General features: G+C 38.4%; 1 protein-coding gene across 4 annotated transcripts; it reads right to left on the bottom strand.

The window, feature by feature from the left end:
• LOC109226836 (inositol polyphosphate multikinase alpha-like) lies at positions 3,653 to 6,891 on the bottom strand. Of its 4 annotated transcripts, none has more exons than XM_019391718.1 (2): positions 6,873 to 6,891; positions 3,653 to 4,836 (listed from the first exon to the last, which is right to left on the bottom strand). In XM_019391718.1, the coding sequence occupies exon 2, from the start codon at positions 4,777 to 4,779 to the stop codon at positions 3,865 to 3,867; it is 915 nt and encodes a 304-aa protein (XP_019247263.1). In that variant the 5' UTR covers positions 4,780 to 4,836; positions 6,873 to 6,891; the 3' UTR covers positions 3,653 to 3,864. The 4 variants fall into 4 exon arrangements, with proteins under 4 accessions (XP_019247263.1, XP_019247261.1, XP_019247260.1 ...); XM_019391716.1 differs by lacking the exon at positions 6,873 to 6,891 and adding an exon at positions 6,734 to 6,845 and having other exon boundaries at positions 3,653 to 4,831; XM_019391715.1 differs by lacking the exon at positions 6,873 to 6,891 and adding an exon at positions 6,734 to 6,844.

Below are 13,274 nucleotides of genomic sequence, written 5' to 3'. Positions count from 1 at the left end.
ATTTATAAATATAATGTCAGAACATTGTTCGATGTTTGACAAAACTAATCTATCAATTCTAACTAAAAAATAAACAGCATGCAATGTGAGTCAATACTATTAAAATAAGTAAATTGGAACCATGAATATAACATAATTTCAAAATTAAAAAAAAATAGTTCAACATATGTCAAATTCCAACATAATAATAAGTTCCACTACAACTTAAGATTAGGAAACATAATAAGTTTATAATCACATTCAACAACGAAATTTCACTTTAATTGTATCACTCATTATATGCAAAGTTTGTTAATGACTCATTATTTCTAATATTAGGAGGTGCAGTTTAAAAAAATAGAATAATAAAATAAATAAAAATAATATATAAACAGTTACATGGAATCACAAGAAGTAAAGGTAGAGAATTAAAGATAAATAATATAAAAATAAAAATATATTTTAAAATTTCAACAACAACAACATACCTAGTAAAATCCCACTAGTGGGGTCCGGGGAGAGTAGAGTTTACGCAGACCTTACCCCTGCCCCGAAAAGGGCAGAGAGGTTGTTTCCAGGAAACTCTCGGCTCAACAGGAAAGGCAATAATATCAGAAAAAAAATAAGAGTAAAGACATGTAACAATAAAAGATACCAGAAAGAAAATAACCACAACAAATAAGTGAAAGGACAATAACACAAAACTATGCAAAACACCAATGTGGATACAACAAAGACCGCTAACAAACCTAACGAAATTCTAACAGACTACCCGGTACAAAGTGGGAAGAACTCACGACTACCCCCTAGCCTACCACCCTAATGCTCGACCTCCACATGTTCCTATCAAGAGTCATATCCTCGGAAATCTGAAGTCGCGCCATGTCCTGCCTGATCACCTCGCCCCAATACTTCCTAGGCCGCCCCTACCTCTTCTCGTACCTGCCAAAGTCAACCGCTCACACCTCCTAACCGGTGCATCTAGGCTTCTCCTCCACACGTGTCCGAACCATCTAAGCCGCGCTTCCCGCATCTTATCGTCCACGGGAGCCACGCCCACCCTCTCCCGAATATCTTCATTCCGAATCTTATCCAGCCTAGTGTGTCCACACATCCATCTCAACATCCTCCTCATTTCTGCTACTTTCATCTTCTGGATATGTGAATTCTTGACTGGCCAACACTCAGCTCCATACAACATGGCCGGTCTAACCACCGCTTTATAGAACTTACCTTTGAGTTTCGGTGGCACATTCTTGTCACACAGGACTCCAGACGCTAACCTCCATTTCATCCACCCCACTCCTATACAGTGCGTAACATCCCCATCGATCTCCCCATCTCCCTAGATAATTGACCCTAAGCTAACTTCCACATCCGCTTCCCCCGTCACGTTGCTGAACTTACATTCTACATATTCTCTCTTAGTCCTACTCAACTTGAAACCTTTAGACTCTAGAGTCTGCCTCTATACCTCCAGTCTCCCATTAATGCCGCCTCGCGTCTCATCAATCAGAACTATATCATCAGCGAACAACATACACCATGGCACCTCTCCTTGGATATGGTGTGTCAATGCGTCCATCGCCAGAGCAAATAAGAACGGGCCGAGCGCAGATCCTTGGTGTAATCCCATAACCACCGGAAAAGGCTCTGAATCACCTCCCACAGTCCTAACCCGAGTCATAGCTCCATCATACATATCCTTTATCGCCCTAATGTAAGCCACCGGCACACCTTTCACCTCCGGACACCTCCAAAAGACGTCCCTAGGGACCTTGTCATATGCCTTCTCTAGGTCAATAAACACCATATGCAAATCCCTCTTCCTATCCCTGTATAGTTCCACCAACCTCCTGATAAGGTGGATAGCTTCCGTAGTAGAACGGCCCGGCATGAACCCGAACTGGTTTTCCGATATAGACCCCGCCCTCCTTATCCTCATTTCCACCACCCTCTCCCAGACTTTCATGGTATGACTTAGTAACTTGATACCCCTATAGTTGTTACAATTCTGGATATCCCCTTTGTTCTTGTACACCGGAACCATTGTACTCTACCGCCACTCATCAGTCATCCTCTTTGTCTTGAAGATATTTGTCTTGAAGATAACATTAAACAGCTCAGTCAGCCACTCCAAGCCTGCCCTACCCGCATATCTCCAAAACTCTACTGGAATCTCATCAGGTCCAGTCGCTTTGCCCCGAGTCATCTTACCCATCGCACCCACGACCTCCTCAACCTTAATGCGCCTACAATACCTAAAGTCTCGGTGACTCTCGGAGTGCCCCAATTGCCCTAACACGATGTTTCCATCCCCCTCTTCATTCAGAAGTTTATGAAAGTACGACTGCCATCTTTGCCTAATTTGGGCCTCTTCCATTAATACTCGATCGTCCTCGTCTTTGATACACCTCACTTGATCCAGATCGCGAGCCTTCTTCTCTCTCACTTTGGCCAATCGAAATAACTTCTTATCCCCACCTTTACCCCCCAGTTCCTCATAGAGCCTACCAAAAGCAGCAGTCTTAGCCTTTGTGACCGCTACTTTCGCCTCCTTCCTAGCCTCCTTATATCTTTCTCTGTTCGCTCTCCTTTGATCCTCGTCGGTGCTCTCTACTAACTTAATGTACGCCGCTTTCTTGGCTTTCACTTTACCTTGGACCACGTTATTCCACCACCAGTCGCCTTGGTGCCCGCCACAATATCCTTTCGAAACTCCCAACACCTCTCTTGCTGCCTCCCTTATACAATCCGCCGTCGCCGTCCACATAGCGCTAGCGTCCCCACCACTCTTCCAGGCACCCATATTTGTCAGCTGCCCCTCCAACTCTTGCGCATTATCCTTAGACAAAGCTCCCCACCTGATCCTCGACGGACCCCGTACAAACCTCTTCTTCCTCTTCATCAAAATACCGACGTCCATCACTAGGAGCCTATGTTGAGTTGCGAGGTTCTCACTCGGGATCACCTTGCAATCCTCGCACAACCCCCTATCACACCTCCTGAGGAGGAGATAGTCAATTTGAGTCTTAGCCACCATACTCCGGAAAGTAACCAAATGTTCCTCCCTCTTCGGAAACATAGAGTTCACGATCACCAACTCAAAAGCTCTAGCAAAATCCAACAGTTACACCCCTCCAATTACATCCAATTCCATGTTGACCAAGTAATTACTTGACCAAACAAACCTGTCAAACTGTATAACTACACCTAATTATATCCAAATTCATTTCCAAGGTGGCTTTCCAAACAAGCTCTTAGTTATAGTAACTTTGCTTCAAATTCGCCCTCCTTACTTGCACAATTACACCAAACAATTGAATATAGGACATGTGTTTTTCGTACTCACACATGGCTAAGTGTTATGTATTTTTATTTTAATTTTTAATTGTTAAGGTTAAATTATTTGATTTTAAATGGTCAGAGAATTGATTTTAAGTTTTTTCCTTTTGGGATAATTGGTTTTGGGTTCGTCTTTCGAAAAGTCCAAAAGAATCAGTAAAGACAAAATTATTGTTATGGCTTTAAATAAATTTTAATACATTAAAATCCACTAAATATACCCAGATGAAACCAATATGTGTTGCAACCATGAAGGAAGATTTAGAAAAGCTAAGCTATAAAGAGTAAAGTTCTTGTCATAATCATGTCCACTCATTTAGTCGAAGGATAAATCAATCAAATAGGCTTCAGCAAATATACAAATATGAGTTTGAAAAATAAAGCATTATTAAAAGTAAGTTAAATAGAGTATCAAATTTGAAAGAAAAGTTTATTTATGATCCGGGGTCCAGTACAGATTATATATACTGGGGTCATAGCAATGCTAGAATAGAATTTCCTACAAAAAGGGTGCAATTTGCAACATAATTTTAAGCTGAATTAGTTGACACCGTTATCAGAGCAAATAAAGTTCTGATGATCAGGCTTTGAGGAAACTTCTGTTGTGTGCTCATTTGGAGCAGTAAGAATTTCAGATAGGAACTTTATCAAAGAGCAGAGACCACCCAAGAAGTTATGATCAATGACACCTCTTCCTTCAATAACATGAGCAAAATCAATCAACTTGATTTGTGCACCTGGATTCTGTCCTTCCAATGCAAGTTCTTTTTCAAACATCATCAGAATCGAGCAAGAATAAAAATGGTACATGGTTTGATCCTCAAACCATGCTTTCAACTCTAGCAACTGTGATAAAATGCCAGTAGAACCGCCATATACAGTTGCTGCAAAAGCACAATCTGGTTCAGAGTCTGAGTCAGTCGACGCGTTAGAAGAAACAAACTTTTTCAGGATTAACTTGACTTCCTCTGCAGAAAGGTTTTGAATTGAAGTCCTTTCCGGTTTCCAGTAACCTGATTCTTTATTTCCATAGATTTGTATCCCCGATAACCTGAATCCTAAGGGAAGGCTCGATGTCTCTCTATCTTTTTTCAAGCACTTTTGCATATACTCCTCAGTTGACTGTGGTGCCCAGGTTCTTGAACCGATTTTAATATCCACTATTGATGGATTGACTCGACCTACGACGAGATCATGTAAAACTAAGTGGGACTTCAAGCCAGATCCATCGGACGCCTCTATGAGCTGAGTGCCATAAAAGATAGGGAAGAATTTGGAGATGTGTTCTGGGATCTTAGTGTTGGAAGAGAATGATTCGTAGAATTTAACCTCATTGGACCCTCGTTCATCGCCTTGGAGAGGCTTGTAGAAACGTCCTGATTCATCCACGAGCGGACCAAGCTTCCCATTGCCTGCTTGGTGTCCTGCAACTTGATGCGGAGGGATCTTAAGCATCCTCACAGAAAGTGAAGCACAATAGCGCAATCAAAGTGTCCGATGCAGTAGTCTTTCCTGTGAATTGTAGAATTATGTTACCGTTCATATAAACCTTTCGGGGAAACAAAATAATGCGACCTGACTAAACAGAAAAGGAAATCTTGAGTTCGCTATATTCTTCACTAGCAACAATAGAAAAATTCATGTAGATTGAATTCCATCTACAATTTCAGGTATAGGTGTTTAGAGGATATGAACTATTTGAATTAAATTTCATCACGATTGCCATTAAAATAATGACTGTGTAGACAAAAACATACATGTCCCATTTGAAAAGCCTCCAACTCACAAGTTCCAAACACCAAAACGAGTAAGACCATTCTAGCTTGCCATACATATATACACCTCTTACTTAAGTCTACATCCCTAAAGTACCATTGCAGTGCAGTAATGATTGATCCAGTACAGTTCAGTGGGTGAAAACTTCATTCCTCTACTGGTTGGGCTTGATACTGTTATAGCCAGAAAGAAGAAGGGCCTTACTTTTCTTTTCTTTTTCAGCTGTTGGGGGGGGGGGGGGGGTGGGGGGTTATTATCAGGATGAATGAGCAATCTACAACTCTACGTTATTCCTATAAGTTTAGAGGTCCTAATTCCCCAAGCGTAAACATGTGAATCCAACAACAACAACGACTCAGTGAAATCCGAATTAGTGGGGTTTGGGGAGGGTAGTGTGTACGCTGACCTTACCCCTACCCCAAGGGGGTAGAGAGGCTGTTTCCGAAAGACCCTCGGCCCAAGAAGACGAAAACATGTGAATCCATCTTCTAAATATAATAGAAGGCAGCATTAGTGTTCCATAGGACTGCTTATAGAGCCAAGCTATAGCATGGGCAGATCATTTAATGTGCAATCTCCTAAAAAGCAAAATTAGGAAGCATTTGCCATGCAGGCCAGTTAACAATTTTCACGAGACACGCCAAAGCTAGATGCCATTCAACTCTTTTTACGCAGAAAACATCGCATTTGTGATTGAGAGAAAAAAAACATCAAGCAGATTCCCTCTAATGAATGAGTAGTAAAATGTGCAATATGTTAAATCAAGAGGGGAAAACTTTTCTTGGAACAAATATAACTACAAATTCAAAAGACATTTGCCTAAGCTCTACCATTGTAGCTCTTTTGCTGTCATAAGGAAATGACTCCTCTCCATTTATTGAAGAACTGAGGTTTTCCAATTCATTCATTAACTTCTGTCACATTACACTTTTAGAGTTTGCGCTTATGATTTTAAGCTGGTAACCTACCCTCTCTTAAACTGTCTTCTACACACCCCAAAAAAAAAGAAAAAAAAAAGAGAAGCTTTCCTTTTACATTATTTTAATATGCATTACTATTTTCCCATAATGTTTTTCTGAATTAATATTATCTGTTTTGTTTAACAACATCATATTTCATACATCCCAAAATTTACATATTTATATTAGACATTCTAAGAGGTTAATCAAAAGCAGAATCTTAGGGGTATGTGCATGCTTTTGAGTTCTAGAAAATGTTGGCATCTTACAAGAAAATCTTAATCATACATGGGAGAAAGGTAATGTGAAAAAATTTAGTGGAAGAATTGGAGAAAAATAATATCCTTGTCAAAAAATAGTCATTAAAATAAACCAGATGGCAGATATGTCCCCCATTTCACTAAAATAAAATACGAATCTACATAAAAGGCAACAAAAAGTTTTAACAACACAAATCACAAAGAAACATAAACAATACACCTCTGCTTCCATTTTATAATGGATCACATCTTAATGAAAGATTAAAAAAAACACATTCCACTGAATTCGATTCAATAACAAAACTTTACCCATAAGAAACAATTGAAATTCGAGAGAAAAGCAAATCAGAATTAGAATGAAAACTAAAAGGGACATCGCGTAGGAATTCTAAAATAAGAATAAAAGCAACTTACAGATTTAGAAAATTGGAGCAACAATTCAGTTTTCGTATTTGGTGAGATTCTGCTATTTAATTAGGTATACCAAGGCAATTTATTGTGATGTTATGGCGATGGGCTTTTCCAAAACGTGTCTATCTGAGAGGGACCTTACCTTTTGGGGTCCTCATCACGTGAAATTAGAATCTGTCTGATCCCACATAGTAGCTTTTCTTTTTTTGTCCTTTTTAGAAATTCTGAAGTATTTAATTATTAATATCTCCACCAAGTCAACCAAAAGATATTTCTTCCTTTTCTTCTTTTTCACAACCAAAAGATCTTAACTAACTCCAAATGTTTTTTTCAATTTAGGTAAAACAAAAAACTTTTTAAGAAGTACGTAATCCATTAATTATTTTTTATTTGGTGTGGATGACTTGGGATCTTAAATGATTAATTTAAGAAGAGGTAACCCTATATGTGACAAATAGATGGCTGTGTTGGGGTCATAAAACATCAAACATGACCTTGCTAATGCTTTGATAAGGGAAATTAAGCTGATTTTGACTTTAGATATTTGGCAGCCACCTTGGGAAAAGCATTTGCTCTGCTATTTAAATTTTAAAGTAGCTCTCAAGGACAAATATTGATAATAAGACTTTGAGCGTAAACCAAAGCCGGCGACGACTGTAGCCTGGTCAAATACAAAGGAGAACACCAAGCTTTGCTTGGTCTTTTTGTTGGCTTGAAGAAAACGCCGAAGCAGCCTATACGTGTTCGACGTACGCAGATTTTATACAAGTGGTGTCATAATTTGAAGAAATATACAAATGAATAAACAACTATAATAATAAACAATGTATTATTTTCTAAATGTATCCCCAATATTTTTATTTTTTTTATAAACATATAATGACAAAGACCAAGCGATGTTTCGTGGCACCGCATGGTATAAGGTGCATAAGCCGGCTGTTCCTATACTCTGCTATAACAAGAAGATAGGAACCTTTTAAGAGCTTCAATTAAACAGAGCTTTCACAAATCAAGAGTTTCTCAATAACCTCAAACATATTAAGCAACTAGTAATCTCTGTTCAAGATAATTAATTTATGTACTCTCTTTTTTCTTTTTCTTTTTTGTGATTGTTACTAGTCGCTTGTGAGTATCAACATGTAAGATTTAAAATGGAGTATTTGAAGGGTTTTAGATTAGATATTGATATTATAGTTTAAGTTGGATTTGATCTGCAGAATTTGAACTTGAAAACTACGGGATTAAACCCTGAGCCCAATTAATTAGTTGGAAAAAATATATTAGTAGTTGGCTTTTAAGACTCTTATGAAACCATATAGGCATTTGAACTTGTTAGATTCAGGGGCAGCTCAAGCACATACGGGACCTACAGCCATAGTTTAATATAAGGCCTAAATTTTTTTTTAAAAAGTTATAAGATATGTTTTTATTTGAAGTCTATTCTTCTAACTTTTTGAGATACAAAGTTGTTAATAAATTTTTTTATAATCGATTTTCTCTAATAGTTCATAAATATAACCAACTTATTTAATCTTTCTTGAAATATTGTTGATCTTAGATAAGATTTTACAGAGCAATAGAAGTATAGAACTATTGGAAACTTAAAAGTATTGTTGAACACTTGAACTAATGAAATCTTTGAGAAAGAAAGTGAATAATGAAATCTTGGAGAAAGAAAGTGAGTAAGAATATCAAAGAGAAACAGAAAATATGTAGGATTTTCTGAAATATGAAGAGATTAGAAAAAAGAAAGATTGACTTGGACAAATCAAGGAAGAGAGAGCAAATATTTTAATGAAAGAGTAAAACGTGAAAAACTGAAACGTTGGAAAAATTATTCATCTTCCCATTTTTAATTAAGTCAAGTTATTACCTTATTTACATATTGTAGACAATAAATTTGCGTCGAGACAATAAAATCAAGACCGAAAAATATTGCAACAATCGTAGTATTTTATTTTGAATATTTGAGTGTCACAATCTCTATGAATCCTCTGATTCTTCTTTCCAATAGTAAATAAATTCAAGGGCCTTTGAGCTTGATCTTGAATCTATATTTGTTTCCACGAACGGTGATCTTGTTCTTGAGCTTGAGCTTTAGCTTGATTGCTTGAACTTGATCTTGATTCGTTCTTCGTTCTTGAGCTTGAACTTTATTTCTTGAACTTGATTGTTTGAAGCTTGAAACTTGTAGAGAAATTTTCGATCCACGAGCTCTCTCTTGCTTCTTGTTATAACTCCTGGTCCCTTTTCTGAGTTATGAAGACCCCTATTTATAGTTGTGGAAGGGAGGAGTTGTGATAAGAACAAACTCTTTCCGACCAATCAAATTGAAGTGTGACATGGCCGCATTTGATTGGCCAGAACATGTCACTTGCACACGTGGCGCGATTTCATTAGCCTTTTAGTGTGACTTGGCATGCCTTGTCATTTTGACACGTGGCATGATCCTATTGGCTCTTCCGTTTGACTTGGCGCGCCACGCATTTGACACGTGGCACCAAACTGGGCCTCTAGGAAGATGACATATTGGGCCTAATGAAGTGGGCTCATTACTTTAGCCCAATTAAATGGACTAGCCCAATGGATTAAGACTTATTTATTAATTCATATATATTGGACTTATAATTAATTCAACTATATTAGCCCAATAATAAATTGATTTGAACTAATATATCTTGAATAAAACATAGTCCAAATAATTTTATGGACTTAAATCCAATAAAATTTAGATGCCTACAAATGCCCCTACTTCAAGGCTTGTCGAAGTATGAGGTCATCAAACATCCGAGACTAGGCTTGAAGTATCTCGGGACAATAGCATACACATAGAACACATATAAATCGTTTATTGGATTTAAAATGTGTTGGGAGCGATTTAAAGAAAGTCTGCACATGCAATTGTCTTGGTTTTAACTTTGTCATAGTCACATGTTCACTTTTACTACATTGAACTTGACGAAGAGGTACCTATATAGCTGCCACCTAGGATTTGTCCTTTCTTTATACTTGATATTTACTTTGCAAAATCCTTGCCTTTGGACTGAAGCTCCACACGCATACTAAACCAAATCCTACTAGAAAACCAATTGTGCCATCCAAAAGACGACAGAAGTCTTCCTGCTTTTCTAATTCGAGTGGGCTTCTGAGACTTCGAAATCACCGTAACCCTTTTACGAAAATTTGTACGTCTCCAAATTGATTTAGAAAACTTCCTATTGTCCGTAGCTTTCTCCTTTCAACTTGATTAGGATAACAAATCCATGTTGGACTCTAACTGTTACTCCTCCCACATCGATATTATACTGTTGCTGGTCATCTACGGAGATCTATATAAACCCCATGCTCATGTGTTCATTAAGCATCAATCCACAGTCTTTGCAAACCACTTGAGTCTATTTTTGTGGACTCGGAAGCATTAACGCGAAGGTAATTTCTTCTTCTTTTCTCGTGCTTTTCTTGTTTTGTTGTCTTTTTTTTTTAGGTCAAGCGAGAAAGATATATTTTTGTTCAACAAGATGATCCACGCATAAAGAAGGCGGTCTTAGGGTGTGAGGGGATGAGTACTCATCCCTGCCCAAATATCGGAGGGATTAATGGCCCTATTCTTGGAGAGATTATTCTCAACGTGGCCCAATTCTTAAAGAGATTACTCTCAAAATCTTGGAGAGATTACTCTCAATGTGGCCCAATTCTTGGAGAGATTACTCTCAAAATGGCCCGATTCTTGGAGAGATTACTCTCAATGTGGCCCAATTCTTGGAGAGATTACTCTCAAAATGGCCCGACTACCGGAGAGATTACTCTCAATGTGGCCCAATTCTTGGAGAGATTACTCTCAAAATGGCCCGATTCTTGGAGAGATTACTCTCAATGTGGCTCGACTATCGGCGAGGCCAACTTAAGGTGCAAAGGGACTCATATGTCCATCTTAAGATTGGAAAGTTATAGTTCCTTTTAAGGACAAACCTACGAAGAGGCCAACTTAAGGTGCAAAGGGACTTATATGTCCACCTTAAGATTGGAAAGTTATAAAGCTTCAACTCGAAGACGACATCGACTTGAACACTTGGAAAACTTTGAAGATTTTGGCGGACTTTGCAGACTTCAACTCGAAGATTCGGAGGGCTTAAACAATTCAACTTTAAGACCGACAAATTTGAAGACTGAAACTTGAAGACTTCAACTTTGAGACTTGGAGGGCCTAAATATTTCAACTTGAAGATCGGCGAATTTGAAGACCGACGGACTTGAAGACTTCAACTTTGAGACTTGGAGGGCCTAAATATTTCAACTTGAAGATCAGCGAATTTGAAGACTTCAACTTGAAGACCGACGGAGTTGAAGATTTCAACTTGGGGACTTCAACTTGAGTACACTTGAAGACTTCAACTTGGAGACTTCGAGGGCTTAAATATTTCAGCTTCTCTTTTGCTTTACATTGTTCGACTTTTATCTTAGTCGCATAATTTTCAGCTTTACGTGCTTGTAACAAAAGATTCATATCTTGTCGTGGGAGAGTACAAATAATGAACCGTTTGATGAATTCAATATCTAAAATATATCCAATACTTAGAATCAAAAACCTTCAGAATCGCGCCGGATAATATTTTGAAACCAACTTTAGATTTCACCATGTTGAAAATTTTAAATTTGCGCAGTCTCACCAAAAAATTCATATCTCGATGTAGAAATATCGAAATTACAAACCATTTAATTTCAAGAAAACTAGACTTCAAGATCTAGAACATATCCAAAATTCTCAATAAAACAACTTCAGAATCGTCCCAGATAATATTTTGAAATCAACTTTATATTGCACCATGCTATCAATTCCAGATTTGCGTAGTCTCACCAAAAAATTCATATATCGGTGTAGAAATATCGAAATTGCAAACCGTTTGATTTCAAGAAAACTAGACTTCAAGACCTAGAACATACCCAAAATTCTCAATCAAAAGACTTTTGAATCGTCCCAGATAATATTTCGGAATCAACTTTACATTGCACCACGCTATCAATTCCAGATTTATGCAGTCTCGCCAAAAGATTCATATCTTGGTGTAGGAACGTCGAAATTGCAAACCATTTGATTTCAAGAAAACTAGATTTCAAGACCCTAGAACATACCCAAAATTCTCAATCAAACAACTTCTGAATCGTCCAAGATAATATTTCGAAATCAACTTTACATTGCACCACGCTATCAATTCCAGATTTGCGCAGTCGCACAAAAATTCATATCTTGGTATGGAAGCCTCGAGATCGGAAGATGTCTTATTTGCCATCAATCGAAATTTAAGAGCCATATTCTTACAAATATCTTGAGTTCAAGTCTCACTGAATTTGAAACGTTGTGCCTAGCAATCTTTTCCTTATACTTGTGTTTCCTTTCGATGTCTCTCTTCTCTTCCCCCTTTTTTTTAAGGCAGAGGGCGGACTTGGAGACCAACAAACTTGAAGGTTTGGCGAGCCTGAAGACATAGAGAATCCCTGGACTTCAATGCAAATACTTGACATCCTCCTAAAATCGGCCCATCGAAGATATCAATTTACCATGGAGGGTTGCCCCCTTTAAATCAAATGAGGTCAGAGTTCAGTAGGAGGATGGCATTTCAGCTTGATCTTACATTCCTTCATACTTCATTAGAACAACAATTGGGTCAATATGTTTCTTTTGAACTTACGCGACTGAACTTAGAATGAAACTCTAAGTTGCCTACGTACCTCAGTGAAGAGGATCAAGTCATACCGTAGTTCAGACTGGGTAGATTTTTTTTTACGTCCTAACTTTTGCCTAGGCCGCCTCTTTCGAGATTTTCAACCTAGCGGACTTTTTTTTTCGGGCCGTACACAGTTTATACTCTTGCGGGCCAGGAGTGTAGCAACATGCAGTTTAGGCTCATGCGTCAAGGAGCGTCATGACTTGCAGTTTAGGCTCGTATGTCGAGGAGCATTATGACTTGCAACTTCATGGATAATACTTCTTCAAGAACTTGCCGTTGATAGGGCCGATTCTCATACCATCTGCATCAACCAGCTTGTAATCCCCACTTGAGTAAGCTTCTTGTACGACATATGGCCCATCCCGTTTTGAAGTGAACTTCCCTACAGGTTTATGGGAAGTAATTATGGGTCTTCGTACGGCAAGGACTTGATCTCCTACTTGAAAGGATCTCGGGCGAACTCTTTTATTGAAGGTACGAGATAATCGAGCTTGATAACATTCAAGACTCTGTTGAGCTTCCAATCTCTTTTCATCAAGAGCTTCCAACTCTTCTAATCGAAGTCGAGCTTTTTCTTCATCAGTGATCCCTTCTTGAATAGCCAGTCATAACGAAGGTATTTGACGCTCAAGTGGCAAGACGGCTTCGACTCCATAAACGAGTGAATAAGGAGTCGCCTGTGTTGGCGTGCGGTGAGTCGTCCTATATGCCCATAGAGCTTCTTCCATACGGTCATTCCAATCTTGTTTGGATTTGGAGACGACTTTCTTTAACAAGTTGCATAGAGTCTTGTTGAATGCCTCAGCTAGACCATTGGC

This window comes from Nicotiana attenuata, chromosome 6, assembly GCF_001879085.1.
Source record: "Nicotiana attenuata strain UT chromosome 6, NIATTr2, whole genome shotgun sequence".
Lineage (NCBI taxonomy): Eukaryota > Viridiplantae > Streptophyta > Magnoliopsida > Solanales > Solanaceae > Nicotiana > Nicotiana attenuata.
The sequence above is the reverse complement of the archived record's forward strand: the minus strand, read 5'-3'. Positions and strand labels throughout refer to the sequence as shown.